At 42.3% G+C, this 25522-nt stretch overlaps 1 protein-coding gene across 1 annotated transcript in view; it reads right to left on the bottom strand.

Annotated features, from left to right (window-relative positions):
• sytl4 (synaptotagmin-like 4) overlaps nucleotides 1-25522 on the bottom strand; it is a 92260-nt gene that overhangs the window by 33042 nt on the left and 33696 nt on the right. Inside the window, exons 2-10 of the mRNA XM_078211638.1 lie at nucleotides 17481-17644; nucleotides 17167-17380; nucleotides 14627-14842; nucleotides 13259-13368; nucleotides 11929-12049; nucleotides 9207-9335; nucleotides 4859-4997; nucleotides 3912-4008; nucleotides 2706-2809 (exon numbers count right to left, since the gene is read on the bottom strand). Of these exons, the coding sequence (XP_078067764.1) occupies nucleotides 2706-2809; nucleotides 3912-4008; nucleotides 4859-4997; nucleotides 9207-9335; nucleotides 11929-12049; nucleotides 13259-13368; nucleotides 14627-14842; nucleotides 17167-17285 (1035 nt within the window). The 5' untranslated portion in view covers nucleotides 17286-17380; nucleotides 17481-17644. The remainder of the gene's footprint in view (nucleotides 1-2705; nucleotides 2810-3911; nucleotides 4009-4858; nucleotides 4998-9206; nucleotides 9336-11928; nucleotides 12050-13258; nucleotides 13369-14626; nucleotides 14843-17166; nucleotides 17381-17480; nucleotides 17645-25522) is intronic.

The raw sequence follows: 25522 nt of genomic DNA, 5'->3' as shown, positions 1-25522 counted from the left end.
GCATTCGGAACAGGCTCCTTCTCCATCAGGGACTATACCTACCTTTGTGCCCTGGGTGGGTTAGGGAGGGGAATCCCCTCAACAGGTTCACATCTGGGTGAACCTGTTGTAAACCTCGCCGATGTGACAAAAATCTAGTGAGGTGGGGTGGGGGAGGGGGGGTGGGGTGGGGGGAGGAGATCTGGTGAGGGGGTGGTTTAATTATATTAAAATTTATTAAAATTAATGCAAATCAGGTTCTTGTTTACTATGGGCTTGAACCTGATTACGTCGTCAGTGAGAATCAGAAATCGTGATCTTGTCAGCGAGATTCGAGATTTCCAGGTTTTGCTGGATCTTCAGCCCCCACTGGCGATCTCGCGAACAAAGATTGCGGGCTCATGATCACGTCCATTGTCTTTAATTAACAGAACCATCTTTTCCTGACTTCCTATCCTTCCTAAAAGTCACATACCCGTCAACATTCAGGTCCCAATCTATGCCATTCTATAGCTATTCCTCGATAATGCCTCCCTAGTTATGCAGCTTGCAAGAACACTGGTCCCAGCATGGTTCAGGTGTAGACTGTCTCAATAGTACAGCCCCTACTTTCCCCAATATGGTTGCCAGTGCCCCACAAACCTTAACCCACTTCTCCCACAGCAGTCTTTGAGCCACGTATTCATCTCTCTCATTTCATGTACCCTATGCTATTCGTCTGAGGCTCAGGTAATAATCCAGAGATTATAACCTTTCAGGTTCTGCTTTTTAATTTAGTGTCTAGCTCCCTCCTCATATTCTGGGCAAAACCTCTTTCCTAGCCCTATTTATGTCAATGATACCTACATGGACCATGACAACTGAATCCATCCCCTCCCAATGTAAATTCCTCTCCAGCCTTGAGCAGATGTCCCAAACCCTGGAATGGGCAGGCAACACAGCCATCTGGACCCTCATTCATTGCCGCGTCGAACAACGGTGCCGTGGTCAGTTTGTTCATCTACCCTGCAGTCTCCACTCTCGTCCAAACAAGCTGAGAGAACCGCAAACCTACTGGACAATTACAGAGGCTGACACTCCTGCCCTCTGGGTCCCCTTACCTGTTTCAGTAGTGGTCTCAGCATCCTGTCCCTGACGACTGACCAAATGAGAAGACTCTATTCTTAGTGGTGTGACTGCCTCCTGGTACAAAGTATCCAGGTAACTTTCCCCCTCCCTGGTGTGATTCGGCGTCTGCAGCTCAGCCTCCAGCTCAATGACTCTGAACTGAAGCTTCTCAAGCCACAAACACTTATTGCAGACATGTTTGCCCTTGTTTGCAGACAATGTTATCCAGGAGCTCCCACATGCTGCAGCCTTAACACATCATCTATCCTGCCATCCATAATTAATTAATTATACTATTCACTGGTTTATATAATTTTATTTTTATATATTTTATTAACTCTACCACCAGCTTGTGTAGTATTTTAAACCTCAGGACTGCCCATCTTTCATGATTGGTTAAGGAACTTGGAGGTGGGATACCAACGTATGGGTGAATTAAAGACTCCCAGCAAAGCTCATTTGAGCTATAAACAGCTTCCTGACCCTTAAAACCATCCTGCTGTTTGGCCAGGAATGAAGTTTGGAAAATCCCACCGAATGAGTGCGTTAAATCTTTCATTATAGCTTAATGTCTGATTTTCAACACTGTCTAAATGTAGATGGAAATTAGTTAATGCCCTAATCTAAAGAGTCATTTTGTATACCATACATCTACCTACACATTGAAACTCACCCAGTAAGTTACTTTATGAAGAGGGTGCTGAAATAATAGTTATTTGGATAATTTAAAATTACATTTCTGTTGTCTTGATATAATGTGGTTAAAAAGGCAAATGTATAATGATTTGTCGCCAGTGAGAAACCTTATAATGTAATGTATTTGGCATAATGTGTACGGAGACTACATAACAAATGTTATTTTTGGTTCAGTGCTATTATTCTACCAATTATACTATTTGTGACATAAGTGAAGTACAGGCATGTTACTGTGGCTTGTGTGGGAGATATATCACGCAATAATCTAAGGCACAAGAAGTCTCTTGATCAGCACCCTAGACAGAGTTTGAACAACAAAATAATTTATAAATCCACACGCAACAAAAAGTCTGCAGGTGTTTATAAAGGGGAGCAGCAGACGGAAAATAGGGAAGGAGAGGTTTATGCAGTGGACACAAACAAAGGTTAGGCTTTGAAGGCAGGGAAGCAGCGGATAAGTCAAAGTGATTTGGAAAAAGGTTGCAGAAATATAACGGTTAAAAGTTTGGCTTTGAGTGTGGAGCAGAGGGAAGAGGAAGAGGAAACCGGATTCGGAAGGATGGCGCACATACATGGTGAAGCCACCTCAGCTAGAGCGTTGTAATGGGGGCAATTGAGAATGAGGATTTTGAAATCAGTTTATGGGGCACAGGGACATTGAGAAGCGTGAGAATGATTTAAGAGGCAACGGCTTCCCGTAGGAGAGGACTTGGGCTCTGCAAAGTTCTGGATAAACTTAAATTTTGAAGGGCAGCTAAAATTGATGAAGAGCATTTAAAAACTTGTTTCTCATGGTGATAAGATCTCAGCAATGGTGGAGGAGAGGGATAGGTCTAAATAGGCAATGTCCTGAAAGTGGAAGGTGGTGATCACTGAACCAGATGCAGGGTATAAAGTTCACACAAAAACACACACGCACAAACCTGCTCCACACTGAGACCTGGAACTGAACGACTACGGTCTCCCATGGAATCACCTATGTTTGTAGAATCCGATATGCGAAGATCCATCACAGATTTACTATAGTCTAACAGAGGATTTAAATATAAAATAATTATTTCAAAGCATAGACTGGGGTTAAACTGCATTTGGTGATACCTCTGCTCATCCTAATTTTATGGAGTTTGAATGGGGTTTTCATTGAATTTTGCTTGAGACACTGGCAAGACAGCCTCTGTGTTAAACCAAAACTCGGCAAAAAAACCAGCCCACATACCTGAAACACCACACACAAAGACAATCCATGTATTAGATACAGCCATTCATCGTCTCATATTTCACAAGCAACCAGATCTATGACTCTAAAACAACAATAGCTTCTGCCAAAAGCATTCTGTGGTCAGTTGAGAAAGTGCTGATGCACAAAACAAGGTGAATTTCTAATTGAAGACCTGGCTGAAATTAGCAAATCATCACAACATTGCAAATGACAGCTAAAGTCATCATATTGGTTTGGGTTTTCATCCCTGGTGTAGCACACAAACACAGCCTACTGCTTTGAGAATTGTGACCTTGTTTATTTATATTTTTGAGAGTGAGACTTTAGCTTTTTAAGATTCTGTTTCAACACCCACTGACCCCACCCTCTCAGTTTTCACACCTTGACATGACTAATATGACTGATGCTTGATTGTGGTTCCATGGTCCAGGACTGCCGTTATAATACCTTATCAATGGTCTATTCTTAATGAGTGAAATCAGCAGGCAGTTCAATCATGGTGAAGGTTCACCATGTTGATAACCAAAAGCATTTACCAGTGTGGGCCACTGGATATCAATCAGGAGCAGGAACCTTGGCTGATTTTTCTCCATATTGGACAAAGGATACAGGGGCCAAATCTCATTGCCTCACAAAGAACAGCTAATTTAGCGTGGATGAGAGATTGAGAATTCCTTATTTTCCTTGTGCCATATATTATGTGTTGCCGTGTAACAAAGTGATCTGCACTTAAGTATCAGTGAAGTTTTCTCTGAAACTGGCATTAGGATGAGCACAAATGTGGCATGGACTGAATTTTCCTCCTTCTCAGGAAGCTTCTGGACTCCCCTTTGTACGAACATTCTCAAAATGCGTTAAATGAACTTTTGATTGAATTTAACTCAAGAGACACTGATGTGCCGAAGCTCACCTGTGGGTTTCAGAATGACTTTTGAACTCTTTTTAAATACATTCTCGGAAACATTTTCATCCACTGAAACTCTACTGTGTTTTTTTGTGCGATTTTCCTGAAAAGGTTAAAACATTCCATAAACTTTAGAATTATGCCCGAGTAGATTGTGCTACATGTTGCATTTTTTTTACATCTAATATAGTATCACTGTCACATGAAACTATATCACTTAATGACTAGTTTGTTGAGAAAGTATGGATTATAAAGTCCATTAATCACATCCAGCCCATTCTTTCCAATGCCTATATACAATCCACCATCTGATCGATTCTTTCCATGCACTTTATCTTCTGAAGGAACTACAGGTTCAACTGTGTGATTCAACATTTGCCCCTCACCTTCTCAGGCTTTCCAGGGAGAAACAGCAAGAACTGTTATTTGGAGGCAGAGTTATCCTTTCCTCATATTTCATAATCGGTCGTGTTAGTTTATTTCTGATTATGACCCTCAACAAAGTTAGTTAGTAACACTGCTTTATATCTATCCTTGTAACTTTTAATTTATTCCCAATCATATTTATTTGGGTTTTTTTTGAAGGAGTTAATTGACCCAGCTGATTTTCCCGTGAGTCTGTTCCCCATTTCCACTATTCTGTGTGGAAAGGAATTCTTCTCTCTTGACTGAGGTTTGCTCAGTTTGAAGCAATGTATTGTAGTTTAGTTATATCTGAGCCGCTCAGCATTTTAAACCACTAGATCGTTTATCAATAGTTTGAACTGGGCAGGACGAGGGTTGATCTCTGCAACCTGCAATTGGTCATTAATTCCAGTTAGTTTATATGGTTGACTCTTAATATCTTCTGAATGGCTACTCAACTGCGTTAAAAAAACTGGAGGTGGCCAACTGATCAGCCAAACCCACGTACTCGCAATAAGTAAAACACAACAACAAGTGTATTGCCGTACATTGTCTAAGTCAGATTGTATGTTGGTTTCGCTTGTGGTGGGTGACTTTGATACGGCTGGAAGAGTCATGCTGCCTGCATTCATGGGTTTGGAAATGGGAAGCTCATTCATCGTACTGCTCTCTGTTAAGGAACTCCGCCTGAAAAATATAGAAACAGGGAGGTCACAAAGTTTACTGAAGCTTCACCAATCCATAGGCAAGGTGTGTGTGTGTGGGGGGGGGGGGGGGGGGGGGGGGGGAGAATTGTGCAAATGGCATTCTGGGGTTCACATGCCTCATTCACCAAAGTTATGGCAGATGAGTTGAGGGGGAAGGGCAGGGGGAGAACCGCAGAAAAATTCACTCCCACAATTTACAAATAGTGACAGAGAAACTTTGACACTTTAAAACTTTGGGGCGGCCATGGTGGCACAGAGGTTAGCACTGCTGCCTCAGTGCCAGGGTCTCAGGTTCGATTCCCAGCTTGGGGCACTGTCAGTGTGGAGTTTGCACATTCTCCCCATGTCTGCGTGGGTTTCCTCCTGGGGGGGTGCTCCAGTTTCCTCGCACATTCCAAAAAGACGTGCATTGGCCATGCTAAATTCTCCCTCGGTGTACCCGAACAGGCTCCGGAGTGTGGCGACTAGAGGATTTTCACAGAACTTCATTGCGGTGTTAATGTAAGTCTGCTTGTGACAATAATAAACAAACTTTCAAAATGTACTCAGGTTCCACGATGATCTCAGCCCAAGGTAGTTATGGGAAGGATGCATCTGAGCAGAGTATTTTTAAAATCCATATACATACTGACTAGAGTGCTGATGGAGGATTGTACATTCTTTCTAAGTTTCAGTTTTTAAACCTACTCCCAGCAAAAGTTAGGGATATTTTCTAAAGCATGGCTTGATTTCCTGAAAGGAATTCTGGTGGATGGTAAGGTCGCCGCATGGTCCCATTCTTTTATGAAAAAAACTTTCCCGTGTCTAAATCCTGAACATCTATATCAGTTGATTGCAATGTTTATCAAAGAGGTGAACTCCCGCAAACAGCAGACGATGAGTGAACATTAACGGTAGTTTGTTCATGGTGGCCCACCTCACTGGATAAATATTGTGCCTTATTTCTGTTTACAATAAAATCACCAATAACAGCTCTGCCTTCAACTGAAGAGATCTAAGAATTACTAATTGTCACTAAACAACATGTGTTGTTTGCATTCATTAGTTACAAAGGAATGTAAATGTCAGAGTGAGTGTTTAGCTACTCTGACGGCTGGGTTCATAAAGATAGTGGGTTACTGAGTTAGAAAGGCTCTGGGTTTAATTCCTGATATTGAGCTAACTGATCTCAGCTTGACTGTTGAATCAGTACAATAGGCCCGAGTGCCTGTGGCTCAAGGAAGAGACGATTCCGGCAGGTTTCCTGCTCCTGATTACAATCTGTCAATTCCTGTCAGGAAGTGCATGTGTGTGGATACCAGGCAGGGACAGGATCAGGCTTGGCTGTAATTCTTTTTTCGTTTAAATTGCCTGCTGACATCCACACTCCAAACTCCCACGCTAGCAGCAGCCCAGAGGGTGACCATAGAAATGGACACAACTATGATAAAATTTCCAGTCAGTATTATTGTAACACTGACATTAATCCATTCATTTTAAACAGAGTAGCTGTGTGCGTTTCTCAAATTCTCTTTTTGGCAGTGACATTAGAAACTATTCATTGTTACAGAGCTTCTGAAGGTAGCACTCTATTTTCTCCAGTGCTTAAAAGCAGTGCAGTCATAATTAATAATGAAACTGAACTCTTCCCCTCCACGTCTATATTTAACACTAACACAGAAATACCTTCACTTTATGTTAAATCATAAAGAAGATGTTGAGTTTACATTTACATACTTCAATTAAATATGCTGATAAAATTAGTTTAAATTTCAATAAGTAGTATCCTGCTGATTTAGTATGGTCAATTCACCTAACCGACACATCTTTGGACTATGGGAGAAAACCGGTGCACCCGGAGGAAACCCACACAGACACGGGGAGAATGTGCAAACTCCACACTGACCGTGACCCAAAAAAGATTTTTAAAAGATTCAGTGCTTATAAATTGTGTATTCATTGTTTGTAGTGAATACCACGATAGAATTGATTTGGTTCCTTAGAGCTTTAATGACAAATGACAACCATTTTAAAGTTTAAGGGGGCCCAATAAAAGATATGTTGGCCAGGATTTTGCAGTTTTAATGGTTCACAGAACCATCATTACTCTGTCATATGGAGACTGCATGCACAGTTAAACATGATTATCGATAAGTCGCTGTCAGTAATTCATCGCTCCTTCACAGGGTGTGTTGTCGAAGTTCTTTCAGGTAGTAATCATTTAGAAATCACTGATTTCGGGTGGCACAGTGGTTAGCACTGCTGCCTCACAGTCCCGGGATGCGGGATTCCCAGCTTGGATCACTGTTGATGTGGAGTTTGCACATTCTCCCCGTGTCTGTGTGGGTTTCCTCCGGGTGCACCGGTTTCCTCCCACAGTCCAAAGTTGCGTGGGTTAGGTGGAATGACCATGCTAAATTAGTGTCAGGAGGAGGACTAGCTAGGGTAGATGCATGGGGTTATGGGGATAGGGCCCAGGTTGGATTGTAGTCTGTGCAGACTCCATGGGCCAAATTGCCTCCTTCTGCACTGTAGGATTCTATGATTTGACAAGAACATCCATTTTTTACGCTACTAACAAAAACAGAAAATGCTGGAAAATGTCAGCAGTTCTGACAGCATCTGTGGAGAGCGAATAGAGCCAGCGTTTCAAGTCTGAATGACCCTTCTTCAGAGTTGACTCTATTTTCTCTCCACAGATGCTGTCAGACCGTGGAGATTTTCTCGCATTTTCTGTTTTTGTTTAAGATTCCAGCATCCGCTGTATTTTGCTTATTTTATGCTACTAACACTGCTGTAAAAACTTGAAAGGTTATGCCTTGTTGATTGAGTTGTATCTGGGTTTTTACAATGTGCTAAGTCATAATTACTGTACAACCTCTCTGGTCCAGTAAAACTAATTTTATCTTTGTGGAATGTTAATGAAAATTTAAAAATAATTCATAGATTTTTAAAATAGTCAAAAATATTTATTTTAAATTTGTTTATGAATTTTCAACTGTTATTTCAATTCCATGTATCAATCTTTATTTGGTTCTCTGTTTGCTGATTAAAAGTTGAAGGAAAATCAGTCCTTTTTGCTTTCTGGCTTGCTGTCTGTGAGAATTCATCAATGCGATTGGCTGATATTAGCCTGCTTGATGACATCATTGTTTCTAGCATTGGAGAACACCTGCAATTGGCACCAGAATTAAATGAACATAGAGAAAAATAGAATCCATACTACAGTGATCACTAGATATTTAAAAAAACACTTCCTCAAAGATCCCACAGCCCGTTCACCTGGCTTCAACATGTCATGCCAACATTAGGCATTCCTCGACCGTTATTGCACTGGCCAAGACCATAGTGCAGCAAAATGATACAGACTGCAGTTGTGGTGGACCCCAATCAATGACTCACATCATTGAAGACTGCCCCTGACAAAATTCAGTAGAGGACTCAAAGTGATCCATTTAGCCACTGCGGAAACTATTGTCTGGCTTGCTGATTACTGCACATGCTAAAAATAAAATCTAGGGGAAGCTTTCTTAAAGTCAGTAATGAGTGCTGTCATTTTGCTGTTGACCGTGATATCCAGGCCATTGTGATGGGCATGGTTTGTTTGGTCTATGTCTAAGGGATGAAGGCACAGTAACATTCTTATATTAGGAACATAACCAGAATGTCTTGGGTAAAGCACCAATGGATTGGAACAATATGGGACATTGCTTGCAATCCTCTCTGTGTTGAATACCATTTTCCTTCCATGCAGTTATAGAGGGAGGTTAAATGGAGGCCAGTCACTTTCCCAGAGCAAGGATTCAGCACATGAAATTGCTGCCAGAGTTACTTTGAATCAGGTTTTCAAAGTAGGATCTTCAGAGACCTAGCAGTAAGTTACCAGCTCATCTCTTCATCTAATGGGCTACACGATATAGTATGACTTGAGCAAGCTGAGAGAGAAAAACAGAAAGACTAAACACAGGTACATTATGGTCAATTATTTCAACAACAAATTGCTTTGATATAGCACCTTTAATGCACTAAAATATCCCAAGACACTTTACAGTAACATTATCAAACAAAGTTTGATACTGAGCTATTTAGGAGACATTAGGGCAGATAAATGAAGTAGGTTTTAAGGAAATAGATGGTCTGAGTCACATTAGTGTCTGGATTTCTATTTGATCACAGGAATTTCAAACAGTATCTTCCCCAGATATCTCACCTGGAATTGTTAGGTGTATTGTGTTTGGAGGGAGATTGCGAGTTGCTCTTGTGGCTGCTGATGCTCACGCGTCCAGTGGACTCTGTGTCACTTAGCTGCTCAGAATTGTCTTGGGATTCAGACAGGATGCTATGAAATCACAAATCACAGGCTCGTAGTTTACTTATTTGACTGCTATTTCAGAGAACCATATTGTTTATAAAGTTTATTCATTTATTAGTCACAAGTAAGGCTTACATTAACACTGTAATGAAGTTACTATGAAATTCCCCTAGTCGCAACACTCCGGCACCTGTTCGGCTCAATGCACCTAACCAGCATGTCTTTCGGATTGTGGGAGGAAACCAAAGCACCTGGAGGAAACCCACGCAGACACGGGGAGAATGTGCAAACTCCACACAGACAGTGACCCAAGCCGGGAATCGAACCCAGTCCCTGGCGCTGTGTGGCAGCAGTGCTAACCACTGTGCCACCGTGCCGCCCACGTTGGTCCACATTCCTATCTTCCAAAATGTTGAAAAATTATAGGAATATTTTGCAGATTAAAATATGTTTCCTATGATTTGCTGATAGCTCCCAAAATGATAAAATTAATTGATTGATTGCCTATATCTAATTGCCCTTGAGAAGGTGGTGGTCAGCCGCCTTCGTGAACCGTTGCAGTTCATGTGGTGTACGTACACACAAAGTGCTGTCAAGAAAGGAATTCCAGAATTTTGACCCAGTGAAGGAACGGGAATATATTTCCAAGCACAGGGTAATGTGTGGCTTGGAGGGGAATCTGCTGGCAGTGGTGTTCCCATGCATCTACTGCCACCTGTAAGGACCGGGGCAGAGATTGTAGGATTGGAATGTGCTGTTCAAGAGGCCTTGGCCAGTTGCTGTAGCACGTCTTGTAGATTGCACACACTGCAGCCACTGTATGTCGGTAGTGGAGGGAGTGAATGTTTAAGGTGGTGGATGGGGTGTCAGTCAAGTGGGCTGCTTTGTCCTGAATGACATGTGCTTTATTGAGTGTTGTTGGAGCTGCACTCATCTGGGCAAGTGGAAGGTATTCCAGTAAATTCCTGACTTGTATCTTGTAGATTGTGGACAGGCTTTGGGGAGTTTCCCAGCCTCTGACCTGCTTTTGTAGTCACATTATTTAAATGACTTGTCCAGTTCAATTTCTTGTCAATGGTAACCCCCAGGATGTTGACAGCAGGGAATTCAGTGGTGGTAATGCTATTAAATGTCAAGGAGAGATGGTTAGATTCTCTCTTGTTGGAGATTATCATTGCCTAACACTTGTGTGGCCCGAATGTTACTTGCCACTTATCAGACCAAGCTTGAATGTTGCTCAGGTCTTGCTGCATATGGACACAGACTGCTTCAGGATCTGAAAAGTCTAATGCCATCCTTTTGTTTGTAAACAGCCATTAAAAAACTCATAAGAGGCCATCATGATCATGGCCAAAGATGAACATCATTGCACTGCATATTCTGTATGTTCTTGCCTTATGGGGGTCAAGATTAGAAAGAGTTCGATGGTACAGTAAACCAGTCAAACACCCAGCCAATGACACTGAGCTATTAAATTCAAGTTTTTGTGCAAAGATCATGGGTCAGATTTTCCTACTCCTGTACAGGAAAATGAGCCAGAAGGATTGCACAGCCAAAAGGAAGAGTGGCTGATATTTACACCAAGTTTGGGCTTAGTCTTTTCCATCCGTTTTTTCTTTACGGGATCTATCAAAGTGATCCAATACACTCAGTTGCAGGACCTTGAAAATCAGTCCCCATACATCCCCAATGGTTAGTGTTCTCTTGAAATATAATGGCTAAATCACAACTTGATCTGCTCTATAAAATCTTCATCTCCTCCATGCCCTTTAAGAAGAAAATTAAAAATTGCTTCTTTCAATTTAATGGCAGGAAGAGAAAACTTTTACGGGGGCTCTCCTGGAGTTACAGAGCAAAACAAGTGGAATCTCAGCCGCAATAATCATCAAATAGATGTAACTAATTAATTGATGTTAGTCACTTCCTCCAATGGATTTTTCCATCCTGAGTCTTGCTCTAAATACTAATATTCTCGATCTTACTACCCCTTCTGACCTCACAGAACTTTCAAATCTCCCCATTGGTCAGAAATTCTTTCAAGAAACTTTGCTTCCTTCTTTGAGACAAATGATCCTTACATTTTGATATTTTTCCACTCTCAGTCAAGCTGAAGTTATTCCAAGGCTTCAGCATGCTCCCATTCGCAGCGCTTCCTTACATTCAGGAGCCAGACACATGGCTTCTTTATTTCTGTTGTTCAACTTCTCTTTCTCAACTGCAACACTTTTGGTATTTCTCAATTTTTCCTTTCTCATTTTCCAAATACAATGTGCTATATGGCTCATCCTTTCCCCTCCTGTATTGCAATGACATTTAATTGATTCTTTTCTAAAATTTCAAGCTGTAGATTTCCTACCTTCATCCTTTCTCCTTTCCTCGTACAATCCTCACTTTGAAAACATCTCACCCTAATCATTAGTTTCCAATTGATTCACTCTATTCCTTTGTCTAACCTTGTGTATGTGCTGTATTTTAGCCTTTGCCCTTCACTCTGATCTCTCGACAACAAAATAAAACAAACTAATAACTAAAATTCACAATGTACAGGTCAATGTACAGAAAACCAAAATTAATCAAACAAAAACACATGTTAACTGTTGTCCTACATGACCACACTCACCGAGAAACCCTGCTGTCATCTTGAGATGTCTTCGGTCTTGCCTTTGCTGCAGTATTTGCTTTTGCGTCGTTGGCCAGTGCCTTCTGTAATAATGCCTGTCCTGCTGTCTCTCGCTTATTTACTGCACAGCAACAGAAAAGTTAGGAGGTATTTACTGGTTTTTAAAGGATATTATCCATTCCTTCCCCAGACTTCTCAATTCATCACTAACTCCTGCATTAGAGAATGGGAATTGGAAAGCCAATGTGTAATCACTAAGAGAAACATCCTTTCTGCAGCAATCAAATAACAGCTGGCATTTATTTAGCATCTTTAATATAGTTAAATGTCCTAAGGTGTTTTACCACAGAGTTACCAAACAAAATTTTGCACTGAGCCACATATTAGCTCAGGTGACCAAAAACTGACCAAAGAGGTAAATTTTAAGAAACAATTTGAAAGGAGGAAAGAGAGGCAGCAAGATATACGGAAGGAATTATATAAAATCCCTATGGTACAGAAGGAGGCCATTCGGCCCATCAAGTCTGTACCGACCACAATCCCACCCAGGCCCTATTCCCATAACTCCACACATTTACCCTGCTAATCCCTGTCACTAGGGTCAATTTAGCATGGCCAGTCAACCTAACCTGCACATCTTTGGACAGTGGGAGGAAACTGGAGCACCCGGAGGAAACCCACGCAGACATGGGGAGAAAGTGCAAACTCCACACAGACAGTGATCCGAGGCAGGAATTGAACCTGGAACCCTGGCGCTGTGAGGCAGCAGTGCTAACCACTGTGCCACTGTGCTGCTCTATGGTTGCCACTTGGTGGAGTAATTGAAATCAGGAATATGAGAGAAGCCATATATGGAGAAGCACAGAAATCCTGCAATGTTCTGGCACTGAAGGAGATTACAGAGGTGGGGATAGGGGAGGCTGTGTGAAAATAAAGTTGAGAGCTTTAAACAGAGGCATTGCCTGATTGGGAGTTAATGCAAGTCAGGAAGCACAGGGCTGATGGATGAACGGGACTTGGTGTGAGTTAGGATACAAGCAGCAGAAATAAGCAAAAGTTAATGGGGGGTACAAGATGAGAGGCAAGCCAGGACAGTATTGGAACAGTTGAGTCAGGAAGTAACAAAAGCATGGGTGAGAATTTCAGCAATAGTTCAGCTGAGGCAGAGATGAAAAGGGCAAAGTTGGTGACGGGAGCAACTCTGAGGTTGGAAACTCCTCTCAGGGTCAAATTAGTCAGAATTCCTTTCCCTTAGTGAATAAATGTGTAATGTACATGAGTATCAGACATATAAACTATAATTGAAAATATGCAGCACTCAGCTACTTACAGACATGTTTCCTCTTTAATGATGCTCTGATTATATCACTACCAAAGTCAATGCTGTGCCGTTTTGCTCGGTATTCAAAGAACCAATCTCCAGTTTGTTTCTTTAGTTTTCTGATAAAGAACATAGGATTATAGTCACTGTGTGGAATTCCACTGTTTTGATCTTTTTACTATGAACGTTTGTTGAAGATTTAATCTGGCCTGTACTTTGCACTTTTCAAAATGAAATCATTCTTATTGGTATTAGATTAAACTCTAACATCAATTCCCTGTTTCTGCTCTAAATTTTATTTCCTCTAAGATCTGAAATCATGTTGACATTGGGTAATCCATTTAAATCTTGTCCCAGAACCTTCCAGAAAATATCGCCTCGATTGTTTGCTAATAATGAATGTAAATCTCAGGCGCATCATTCAAAAGCCATGCTGAGGAAGTTGGATTCCACAAAAGCTTTTAGAAATGCAACAGGATTACTATTGCAGTTTAGGAGGAAGGATTGCTCAGTCTACAGAATGTAACAAAGTCAACCACCACCCTATCCCTCAATGTCTTTGAGATTAGGAATAAGTCAAGGATTACCTGAAGGAAATTCCTTAGAATAAAAGGACTGTTTGGGATCAATGTAATCCAATCCAGCCAAGGCATTGACCTCTGTGCTTTTCCTACCACTTGCCAAGGTTTATAAATTCAATATTAATGTTGAGAAGGTCTCCCACCTTGATAGCTATACCTTCGGACTAATTTTATGAATGTATATTCTGGGCCTAGACAAAGACACGCCCCATGATTTCTCACTAGGTGCTCCCATTAGGAGTGTGATTCATAAAATCTCTCCTCAAACGTCCATCACGTTCCAATACTAGAGCTTTGACAGAGAACCCTGGATATTGTGTTTCTGAATTTCTCTGCCATCTCATCATCATAGATTTCTCTGTTTAGAAGAAAGATATAAAATGGTCCTGAAGCTTTTGTGTCAGTCAATTAACCTGAGTTCAATCTGGTTGATTTTCCAGCATATTTAGTGCAAGACATTTTAAACTTTATTGGTCAAAGTACTCCTCTAATGTCTAATTTGAAAAGTACTCTTTGATGTTTTGAGGAAAACAGCTGACCCAACACAAATCTTCCCATTATCTCAGGTCTTTTTCTAGGTGTTTCTTGTGGCATACCCCAGGATCTCATGCATCTAGGAATCCATTCATTGCAGCAAGAGCCCTGATGCAGATCCAGTGTATAGCTGATCCAATGGCACACACTTCAGTAAAACATATTTCCAGATTTATGCCATGTGCAAAAAATATCCTCCCCAGCTTAATATACTTCGTATTTTGTACTTAGCATTTTGTTTAAAGGAAGAAGTCACACTTACGCCTCCTTGACGCACACAGTGCATCTCCATTTTCCATCGTCACCTGAAACGCCACATTCTTTACACACCAGATGGTTACACTGCTTGCACACATTTCCACTCTTAACAAAGCGGCCCAGTGTCTGCTGGCATCGTGCACACGTCTTGTCACTGTAGTCCTGACTGCCACGCTTTGCTCCCTTACGCCGTATTTCCAACAGCTCACTCTTCAATTTTCTAAAAAGAAAGGTCAAACGATAGGACTACGTCAGCACAAACCCCGACCTGCATCTATTCAAAATAAGGCAAACTGCAGTGACAAATGACATCAATTACTTTATTAAAGGCTACTAAGAATATCAGCTGAATCAACCCAATTATGTCCTTTTTAAAAAAAAATGCTCTCCAGATATGGATGACTGTCACAAGACTGCATTTACAGTCCGTCCTAAGTTGTCGTTACGGTGTCAGTTTAAACAATTCTCACTAATGGAATCATACAACCATGGCAAAATGGAGTGGGAGGTGAATCCAGAGATCCCTCCAGGGGCACGGTTGTCACCTTTTGACGGCACGCACAGAAGCAGCATCTAAACCAGATTTTTAAAATTCATTTACAAGATATGGGCTTCGCTGGCTGGGCATTTATTGCCCATCCCTAACTGCCCTCCATTTCAGAGGGCATTTGAAAGTCAGCCACATTGCTGTGGGTCTGAAGTCACGTGTAGGCTAGTCCAGATTTCCTTCCCTAAAGGACATTAGTGAATCCTGATCGTCGACTTTTAATTCCGGATTATTATGGAATTCAACTTTCAACATTTGAACCCGGGTCCCCAGATCTTGCCCTGGGTCTCTGGATTTCTAGTCTAGTGACAATATCGCTAAGCCTTCACCTGCCCCGCTCCCAAATCGACGGGCACAGCAAAAACACCAGGGACTGAGGACAGGCTGGCCGAGAGGAAGAGCCTCCAATTCACTCTGAGGTGAAACATCAATAGTCTGAGTTTCTTTATCTTTTTAACTTTAAAGAAAGGTTATGCACAGATGCATCCTTGTCAAGGAAAATCACAGCCCAGCACAGCATTGGATGTATGAACTCACACAGATTTCCTAAAACTGGAAGTTGGTCTAATCAGAGCTGCTTCTGGTACACAGTAATCAGTTACTACACATCAGAAACAGCTCTGTTTTGTCTTGGCTTTGCTCAAAATCAAACAAATGTTTTCCTAAAAGACAGAACATGGTTCAAAATCGATCTTTGAGGACTAGAACAAAAAACAAGATTATGGTGCAGTTAAAAGAGAATTTCATCAATAGTGATGGTGACTCTGATTGTCTCTCCAGACAATGTCTTTTATTTCAAGAAGGGTCCCGGAGTTCCCCAACGAGCTGCTGAAATGCATGCCCACTCTGCCCCCATGTACCTGCCATGTAAAATGGGGTTCAATTTACTTTACATCAAAAACAAATATGAAAGTAACTTCAATTTCGAGACTGATTTGCAAATGACCCTCCAAAACCAAACTGAGATTGCACTAACAAATGAATTCACCCGACTCACCTGATGAATCATCAAGCGCTGTTTTATGTTTATATTTGTTCAGCTGTATATATTGGCACTAAGCTTTCTGTCTTAAGCAGTATGTAGTGTTAACTTATTGAATAAAATCCCCCCGGTTCTGTGTATAAACATTGGAGCTCGTGCTATTTGTCTTTACCTGAAGCATGAAACAGGCTAATTGTTTTAGACTGAACCTGATTTCTGGAAAATAGAATTGCATGTGTGGGCTGCCAAAGTTTTATTGTCCATTCCATGCTATGTTCAGTGACTGGTTTCTGTCCCACTGCTCCTTAAACAGAGGGATGTGTACACAGGACTTGAATCTCCAAAGTAGGCACTTAGCAAATAAAGTTGTCTTTTATTTATTGGTGTCACAAGTAGGCTTACATTAGAAGAAGTTACTGTGAAAATCCCTAGTCGCCACACTCTGGCGCCTCTTCGTGTACACTGAGGGAGAATTTAGCATGGCCAATGCACCTAAACAGCACATTTTTCAGACAGTGGGAGGAAACTGGAGCACCTGGAGGAAACCCGCGCAGAAGGGAGAAGGTGCAGACGCTACACAGACAGTGACCCAAGCCGGGAATTGAACCCAAGTCCCTGGCACTGTGAGGCAGCAGTGCTAACCACACTGCCAACAAGCCACCCAAAATAAAGTTTTGGGAACCTCTGATCCAAGTACAAGGAGGCAGTAATCCTGTACCATTGCTCCTGCTGCCTGGTTCCACAATACAACCTAATATTCAGGCATTTATGAAAAAACAATCATTTTGCATTAAAAGCATTTTACTATTAATGCGTTGTCAAGAGAGATAGCTGAAATAATTCACGTGCCAGTCTTCCTTACTTCCAGTCCTTATGGTTTAAAACTGTGGGCTGGAGGTTGCTGGGAGCAGGCATTTTGTGCAGAACGCCACTTGGCTGTGGCATTGCAAATGGAAGAATTTAGAAACAATCACAGTCAGAAATGTTGTTCCAACATTGTCTCTCCCCTCATTACCTTATTCGCTTTTCCTCAGATGTCCGCAATGTCTCATCTCGGAGCAGAACGTCCATGATTGCTTCCCTCTCTTTATCTGTCAGGAATGACAGGTTGATCATCTCCATTTGTTTTGACATAGTGCTGCAATCACCAAAGGTTTGATGCCTGTACAAACTGCAACAACCTCTTCCTTACTAAGTGTGGGCAATAAAGAGATTTCAGATGTTCGATACTGAAACAGAGAATAGAGCATGAATTTAAAACCTTTGATACTAACAAAAAATTGATTTTATAAAAAAGAAATTTGCAGATAAGGCTGCACATTCACTAACCGCAATGGTTCTGGGTGATTTCTGTGCTAAGCGTTTGGCTCATGATATCGTCCAACGATGGTTGTCCCATCTGACATTGCGTTGCTGCCCATCCACTGGAGGAACTCATTCAACAGGGTTAGCTGTCTGGAGGCAATCTTTTAAACATTTCATCAGATTAGACCCTAGAAATGAAATAAATGGAGAACTATTACAATTTCAGAATGGAAAGCTAATGTGAATTGCTGCATTGTGCTATGGTGAAGACTAAGGGAAAAAACAATGTTGTGCTAATGATTGTAGTCTTCAGACTGTCAAATTAAGGATTCAATATCAGGTACGTTGAATAAAGTCAGACAGATGACACCTTGTACAAATTAGATGGACTAACCAGTAAATCAACTTGTGGAGCCACCAATGGTTTCTGCACGATACACAACACTCCTCTGGGATCTTTAAGTAAATCTCCAATTGCTTGGCCACTGACTTTTCTTGGAAAGTTTCAAATTTGCAGTTGAGAATGTCTTAGGAAATACTTTGAACAAGGTGAATTGTGCTTGTTTGGACTAAGGTTTTGTCCAACAGCTGCTCTGAAAACACAAAGTTATTGCTTTTTGCCTTTAACCTTGCAGAATATACTCACTGGCAGTTACTTTGATATTGACAAAGCGTGCATATTGGAATCTTAGTCACAATGATCGCACCCACCTCACCTGCACTCCAGATATTTATCTACATTCCAGTTCAGCATTGTCACTTACAATATACTCAAAACATTTTTTGCCACTGTGATTAAGCAAACTGCATGAACGGGGTAGGGCATTGCCCCACCCACTGAGCTAAACATCTAAATCATTCTTCTTAGTTCCTCCTAAGCCAAGATTAGAACAAGATAAATTTGTTTGACTAGCAAGGCCTCAACTGTGAGAAAATACAGAAATGGTGACAGCTGGCCCCACCTCTTACAATCACCTTGCCTGCTTATTCAACACAGAACAGTCGGTGTCAAGATCAGAGTCCAGTGCTTAGTGTTGGGATGGCTGAGTCCTGAACAAATGCACACAATTCATGATGTAGGAATTGAAACCAGTTTACCATTACAATATAACAGGAACACTAAAACATTTCATAAGAGCCCAGTGTGTAAGGATCTTCCAAGATCATATCAAACTCAGCAGATGGGAAGGCTATTGCAGTTCTTCAGGGATTTGCATTCGCTAAGTAAATAAAAAGGTCACACAGAACTGGAACCTTTATTTGTACAGAAGAAAGTAATGGCTGCCAATCAGGGTGCAGTTGGTTCGACCAACCTGTAGCTGAGTGGTGGCAACACTACTTTGGTGTAGAATACACACCATCAGCCTGACAGCAGCTGAAGTGCAGCGAGTTAAACTAGGTAGCCCATGACAACAGGCACAAGGATTGTAATTTGTGAATAACCTTCACCTGTTTAATGTCGCAGCGGTAACTTTGTGCTGTCTTAAAATCATTTCAGCATCAGCCAGGAGCTGTTGAATGGCTAGTTGTTTGGACACACCATCAATATCATGAGTGGCTGGAATCAGCTAAAGCCAGCCTGCATCCCTTAAAGAGGAAGTACGTTAAAGGTAGAAGCAGGTGTTGGCAGTCATGCAGGAAGTGAATCCGACCTATGAACCATAGAATCCCTACAGTGCTGAAAGAGGCCATTCAGCCAATCGAGTCTGTGCCGACTTCCTGACAGAGCATCTTACCCAGGTCCACCCCCTGCCCTACCCTCGCAACCTTGCATATTTACCCCATTAATTCCCCCAACCAACACATCTTTGGAGACTAAGGGGAAATTTGGCATGACCAATCCACCCAACCTGCACATCTTTGGAGTGTGGGAGGAAACCGGAGTACCCGCAGGAAACCCACGCCGACACGGAGCCAATGTGCAAACTCCACACAGTCACTCAAGGCCAGAATTGAACTGGGGTTCCTGGCACTATGAGGCAGCAGTGCTAATCACTGTGCCACCCCAATCATTGAATGATGGCACATGGGAGAGTGAGGGTTTGTAGATTTTCAGTTGCTGCCCCAGAGTCCTAGACAGAAGAAATTGAAAAGAGAGATGTCCTATATTGGTGGGGGCCCAGGAGGCTCTCAATATACATGCACAGAAAGCAGTAGGAACAGATAGCCAAGTCAGAGTCCGAGTACCTGGATGCAGTTTAATGACTGCACACAAGTGGCAAAGGTTAGTGAATCCACCTTCAAATGCCACATCCAACCAACTGCACCACTAGTGTCAGACACTTTTCAATCTACCACAACTCCATTGCTCATTTTCCAGTGATCCATATAAATCAGAACTCATATTTAACACTCATACACTTCACACGGAGCACTGCTGCAAGCCTCACGACCACATCTCCGCTTGCACACACTGGGAACTATTCAACTGTGGACAAATCATGTCACCCAACAGATTGCATGACACTCACTCTTACATGATAAGGTGTTGCATACCCAGAGGCCAAGGAAGCAAATTAGAGGGGGCAGGTGTAGCTTCCAACCCAAACTCCAAGGAGGAGATGGTACTGGTCATTATTGAGATGCCCATTGCTCAGGTTGTGGCAAGCACCAAAGCTGGAACAATTGAAGATGAAGTTATACTTGAACTTAGTTGTCACCCTCACATCCAACTTGTCTTATTTCCACAATCTCTTCTGATTTACAAGCTGCAGATGGTCAAGCCTGAACCAGTTATTCTCTCTGTTTTGCACCACAATCTTATGCTTGTACCTTTCTCCTTGCAAATACCCAAGAACCAGCCAGATATAGGAGGAACAGAAAGAAGAGAGTGATGATGAAGATACACTGTCACTTGATTTGACATTTGCAGCCACCAGTTCAGATGCCAATTCTGTGTGGATTTAATGGAAAGCTCAAGAGGCGAGGTCTGCACGTGGTGAGAACCCAGGAAAGAGTGACCTGCAGCCAGAGCAATAGTTAACGATAACACAAGTGCCAGCTCACCCAAAGGCGAGGTCACATACAGGTTCTCATGCAGGGGAGTCAGATGAGGACTTTGATGGGAAGCCCACAGAAGAATGCTGCTGGTTACACACAATGAAATGCTTGGTGCATTGGGAAGCCTGCCAGAAAGCCTGCTCAATCTCATGGAGCATGGAGGAGTCCAGCACAAGTTGACATAGGGTTTTTCCCAAAGCTTAGAGCTCAACCTTTCCAGCCTAGAAATGGTTACCAACTTCATCAGCACACTTGTGGACCCAACCATGTCGCACAGTGCAATGACTGATACCTCAGCTTCTGTTGTAGCAACTTGCATCAGAAGTCTCATTGCTGTATTGGAAGCTCAGGAAGAAGTCACGCAAGGTCAGCACGCTGCCATCATGGCGATGGATTATATCACCCAAACTGGTATAGAAGATGTCAAGCAACCCAACAATCTGTCCAGTATTCCCGCTAAGCTGTGCAGCAACCTGAAAGTTCTCACACAGGCAGTTGGTCCCTTTAAATTCTCATGCATGTGTGGCCATGCCAACAAAAAGATAAAAATGCAGTACTTTTAAGTAAATCACACAGGCGCTCTACAAATGCATTGAGGGAATGTTCAGTCAGAAGATCACTAGGATTGTTGAGGCATTTCCTGGGGGTGAGGCAGTGGCTCCATGGAGCACAAATCTGATATCCTCTCCCAGAAAGCAGCAACCACCCTCCCACTCTGCCAATGCACTTGCTGATGCCCGTCAGCCAGCCAGCCCAGACTGCTTATGTCAAAGTGAGGCAGTCTGAGGTTGTCCTCTAGGTCCATTGGAAGTCTCCCCTGCTAATAGTCAGCACTGTTGCACCAGCCACGCGCAGCCACTGGGATAACGCTGCATCGGATCACTAGGACAGACAGAGGCAGCTGGAAAACAGGCAGTAAGAAAATACACAAGGATGATTGATTGGCTTTGGTATATAATTTGGAATGATTTCATTTCTACAATCGGTTTGGAATGTTTATTTTGCCTGGTATTTATTTTTGCATTGTGGCTAAATGGATGCTGTGATGGTCAATAACAGAAGGAAGGCAAGATGCAGGGCTGTTGGCGAATGGGAATTGAAATTGCGGTTACTGGTGTTGGAGTCAGTGAGTTTTTCCACAGACAGCCCAGGCAAAAGGAGCTGTCTAAGTTGCCTCCTTTCTTTCATTTCCTCCTCCTTTTGGACAGCACAGTGGTGAGCACTGCTTCCTCACAGTGCCAGGGACTCAGGTTCGGCTCCGGGCCTTGGGTGACCGTGTGGAGATTGTACGTTCTCCCCATGTCTGTGTGGGTAGAATGAGGAAAGAGGTTCTGCATAGATAGTTTGAGGAGCTAGGCATTCAATTATAAAACAGAACCTCCAAGGTTATAATCTCTGAATTATTACTCGAGTCGCATGCAAATTGGCATAAGGTATATAATATTAGAGAGATTAATACGTGGCTCGAAGACTGGTGTGGAAGAAGTAGGTTTCGGTTCATAGGGCACTGGCATCAGCAGAGGGCTGTAAAGGCTGGGTATGTTCAAGGCTGAGATAACCGGTTTTTAATCGGCAAGATAATCATGGGTATGGGGATAAGGCGGGAAAGTGGAGTTGAGGATTATATCAGATTAACTATGATCACTTTGAATGGTGGAATAGACTTGATAGATCAAATGGTCGACCTCTGCTTCTATGTCTTATGGTCTAGTGGACATTTTTGGTTCATTATCTATGGTGGATACTGGGCACTGACTTGCTTGATTCACTGTCAGTGGTCACAGACCTGCTCAGCTAGATGTTGAGGAAGCAGAATCCCTTTTGTTTTCAGTATAGAGTATAAGATATGGTGCCCACAAAGCAACATCTTCACAGTCAATGATACTCAGAAGTTTATAGTTTTGGAGAAAGCATGTGCTCATTCCACCAGCTTCTCTCTCCAAAGAGAGAACATCAGTTAGATCTTATTGAATAGAGTGTCAGTAATCTGCCTCACACAACAATGAATGGTGATTGTGTGATGTTTAAATGCCTCTAGCTTCAGTGTGGAAGGTGCCAGTTGCAAAAAGGTTCATCACCATGGTTACCTTCACAGCTACAGGTAATGTCCTTGCCCTACTCAGAGGATGCAGTTGTGGCTGCAGTCAGTGATAGATGTCAATGTGTAGATTTTTACTGAAGTACAGACATCACATAAACTGTTCCTCGCTGAGGTTCAAGCCGGAGGATTGCTCGCTGAACACCTTGGATGGTTATGGCCTCCTGCCGAGAGCCTTTCTCCTCAGACCTCCTCTTCCTCTTTCCAGCAGCATGTCCTGCTTTGCATGATCTCGGTTCATTCTCCAAATTATGAGGTATTCTAATTGGAATGTTTACTAGTGCGTCCAAGTCTGGGTGCAGCTGGTTTGTGCAGAAGCCTTGAAATTATCAAAGACCCCTCGAGTACTCTGGCAACTTGAAAAAAACAATAGAAAGCACCAAACACTTGCAGAAGAAAAGCAACAACTGGAAGAAATCAAACAGAAACTAACCTCCTAAGCAGTTGATGATCCCTTTAAAAGTGGACCCTACTTGGTGCTGGATGTAACTGGCTGTTTGAGATTAAGAGAGTTAATTAATTGGACATTGAGCTCTAAAATAGAAAGGGGCGGGTGGTGGAGGGAAGACTCTGCTATGAATGGATTGGCAGGCAGAAAGCTTGCGAGCTTAAGTGGAAGGTGAGAAGCAAAGAAATCCATGAAATACATTATATTCACTTCTAGAATTGCCATTGTACCACTGTTGTTCTTTAATGCATTACTTTCACTATATGTTGCTTGAATTTAATGCAAGCTCAGGGAGGATTCAAGCCACGTTACATCGAATGCCTCATTTAAAGGTGGCACGGATTATATGGGAGAGTCACTAAGGTGGAATCTGGATAGTCTAGTTGGGCAACACAACCAGACAAGCAAATTTTATAGGCACAAACATGTAAGCAGAACTATATCCAAGCTCGGCAAAACACAAAAGAAGCTGATCAGTCTTCTCAATTATTGCAAACATATTTCAATAAAGGGTGTGACAATTACAGATAGATACACAGGAAGAGAAAGTGGGGCAAGCAGGCAACAACAACAACCTAGATTGAAATAATATCTGTAACTCCAGAGTCATAGAGCAACTTAACATGTCCAAAGGCCTTTCATGGCAGCATTATGATATTTGATTCTGCGGCACCAACAATATATAAGGGCAGCTGACCAAAAACTTGTAGGTAGGTTTTGAGGTGTTCCTTAAAAGAAAGAAATAGGTAGATAGAGAAATTAAGGGAGAGATTCTGGAGCTTAGTGTTTTAGCAGCTGAAGGCTTGGCCACCAATTGTGAACTGATTCAAGTCGGGGATGTTCAAGAGGTCAGAACTGGAACAGCATATATATCACAAAGGATTGTGGAACTGGAGAAGATTACAGACGTAGGCAGGGGAGAGGCCGAGGAGGGATTTGTAAACAAGGCTGAAAGTTTTAAAACTGAGGTATTGCTTGGCTGCGAGCCAATGTAGGTCAGCAAGCACTGGGCTGATGGATGAACGGGATGTAATGGGAATTAGGGCATCAGGTCATCAGTGCACTTGCGACGCATCTGTCTGATAGTCACCTTCACCCAATCCACTGCATCGCTGAATGCACACATGCCTTGCAGACACTCGTAAGTCTGTTGTTCCCACTTGCAGGTGACAACAGCCCAAAATACAAGGCAGAGATTGAAGGGCAGATCTGGAGATGGCCATTACTTAATGTACAGCCAGCACCTGCAGGGGAGAAACGACAGTTATAAGCTGCATCTCAAGCCACTGGAGACAGTCAGATTTGGACCTTGCCACCACATGGTAACAGCATTAAAGAAATCTTCACCCACATCTCAACAAGGCAAAGTCCTTTTGGCTTGACTTCAGCACTGAATGGCAGTTGTTACCTTAATTTATTTGCTTGTATAATTAACTTACAACACCCTCCTGTTCAGTATTTCTTGCATGGATGTCTGCCCATGTTTTCAGTTGTCTGATAATGAATGTAAATACATGAACTGACCGAGTAATTGGTGAAGTGTATTGAGTAGGTAATTGGTTACAGGGCTGTTTTGTGTTAGGGAGTTTGGATTGAGGGTGCAGTAGGAAGGGGGCAAGTGATTGCTATCTTGGTCTAGTCTGAGTGACTAATTAAATCTTTGAACTATTAAGATATCCGTGGCATCATAAGCAGCAGTGCAAGTAAATGGCTGATCTGGACAATGTGGGTCCCATCTTCATCATTCTTCTCTTTTTCCTCCTCCTTATTGGAATCCTTATCAGATGAAGAGTGCTGAGTGGTGTGCTTCTTCTGCATTGCGAGTCTTCATTGCTTACTATGTTGTACAGAATACAGTACATCATGACTAACCTGGAAACCCTCATTAGGGAGCACCGACAGGAACCTCCAGATCTGTCTAGGCACTTGAAGCACACCTGGGACTTGCCAAAACCTGCTCGATGATACAATCAGGTTGTCATATGCTTCATTGTGTATTGATGGAAATTCTAGAGGTTTCATCAGACAGGTTTGAACTCTCTGTTGCGCAGCATTCACCACTTAAGGCTAGTTCCAGGTCTGAACAAGTTTGGACTGCTGCAATATGAAAGCGTCATCACAGCTCCCAGGGGCACTGATACAGATGTGCATGGATCTTTAATGGTGCTGTACGCTTGCTCAACATTAATAGAATGAAATTTCTTGCAGTTGATGGGGACACTTGATTGATTTGGTAATGCTTGGATGGGAACCCAGCACTTTTGGAAAGTCCACCTGAAATGTTAATCTGATTTCCCGCTCATTCTGTTGTCATCAAAGGGGAGATTTGCATAATTCCCATGCCTAGCAAATCCATCACCTGCATCTGTTATGCCTCAATGTGCAGCAAGTCACGACTGGGAGTTAAATATCCAGGAGTATCAGACTGTCCGGAAGGACAGACAGGAAGGTAAGGGAGGTGGTGTAGCTCTGATATTTAAGGATGACATCAGGTGGGTAGTGACAGATTATATAGGTTCT

This window comes from Mustelus asterias, chromosome 4, assembly GCF_964213995.1.
Source record: "Mustelus asterias chromosome 4, sMusAst1.hap1.1, whole genome shotgun sequence".
Lineage (NCBI taxonomy): Eukaryota > Metazoa > Chordata > Chondrichthyes > Carcharhiniformes > Triakidae > Mustelus > Mustelus asterias.
The sequence above is the reverse complement of the archived record's forward strand: the minus strand, read 5'-3'. Positions and strand labels throughout refer to the sequence as shown.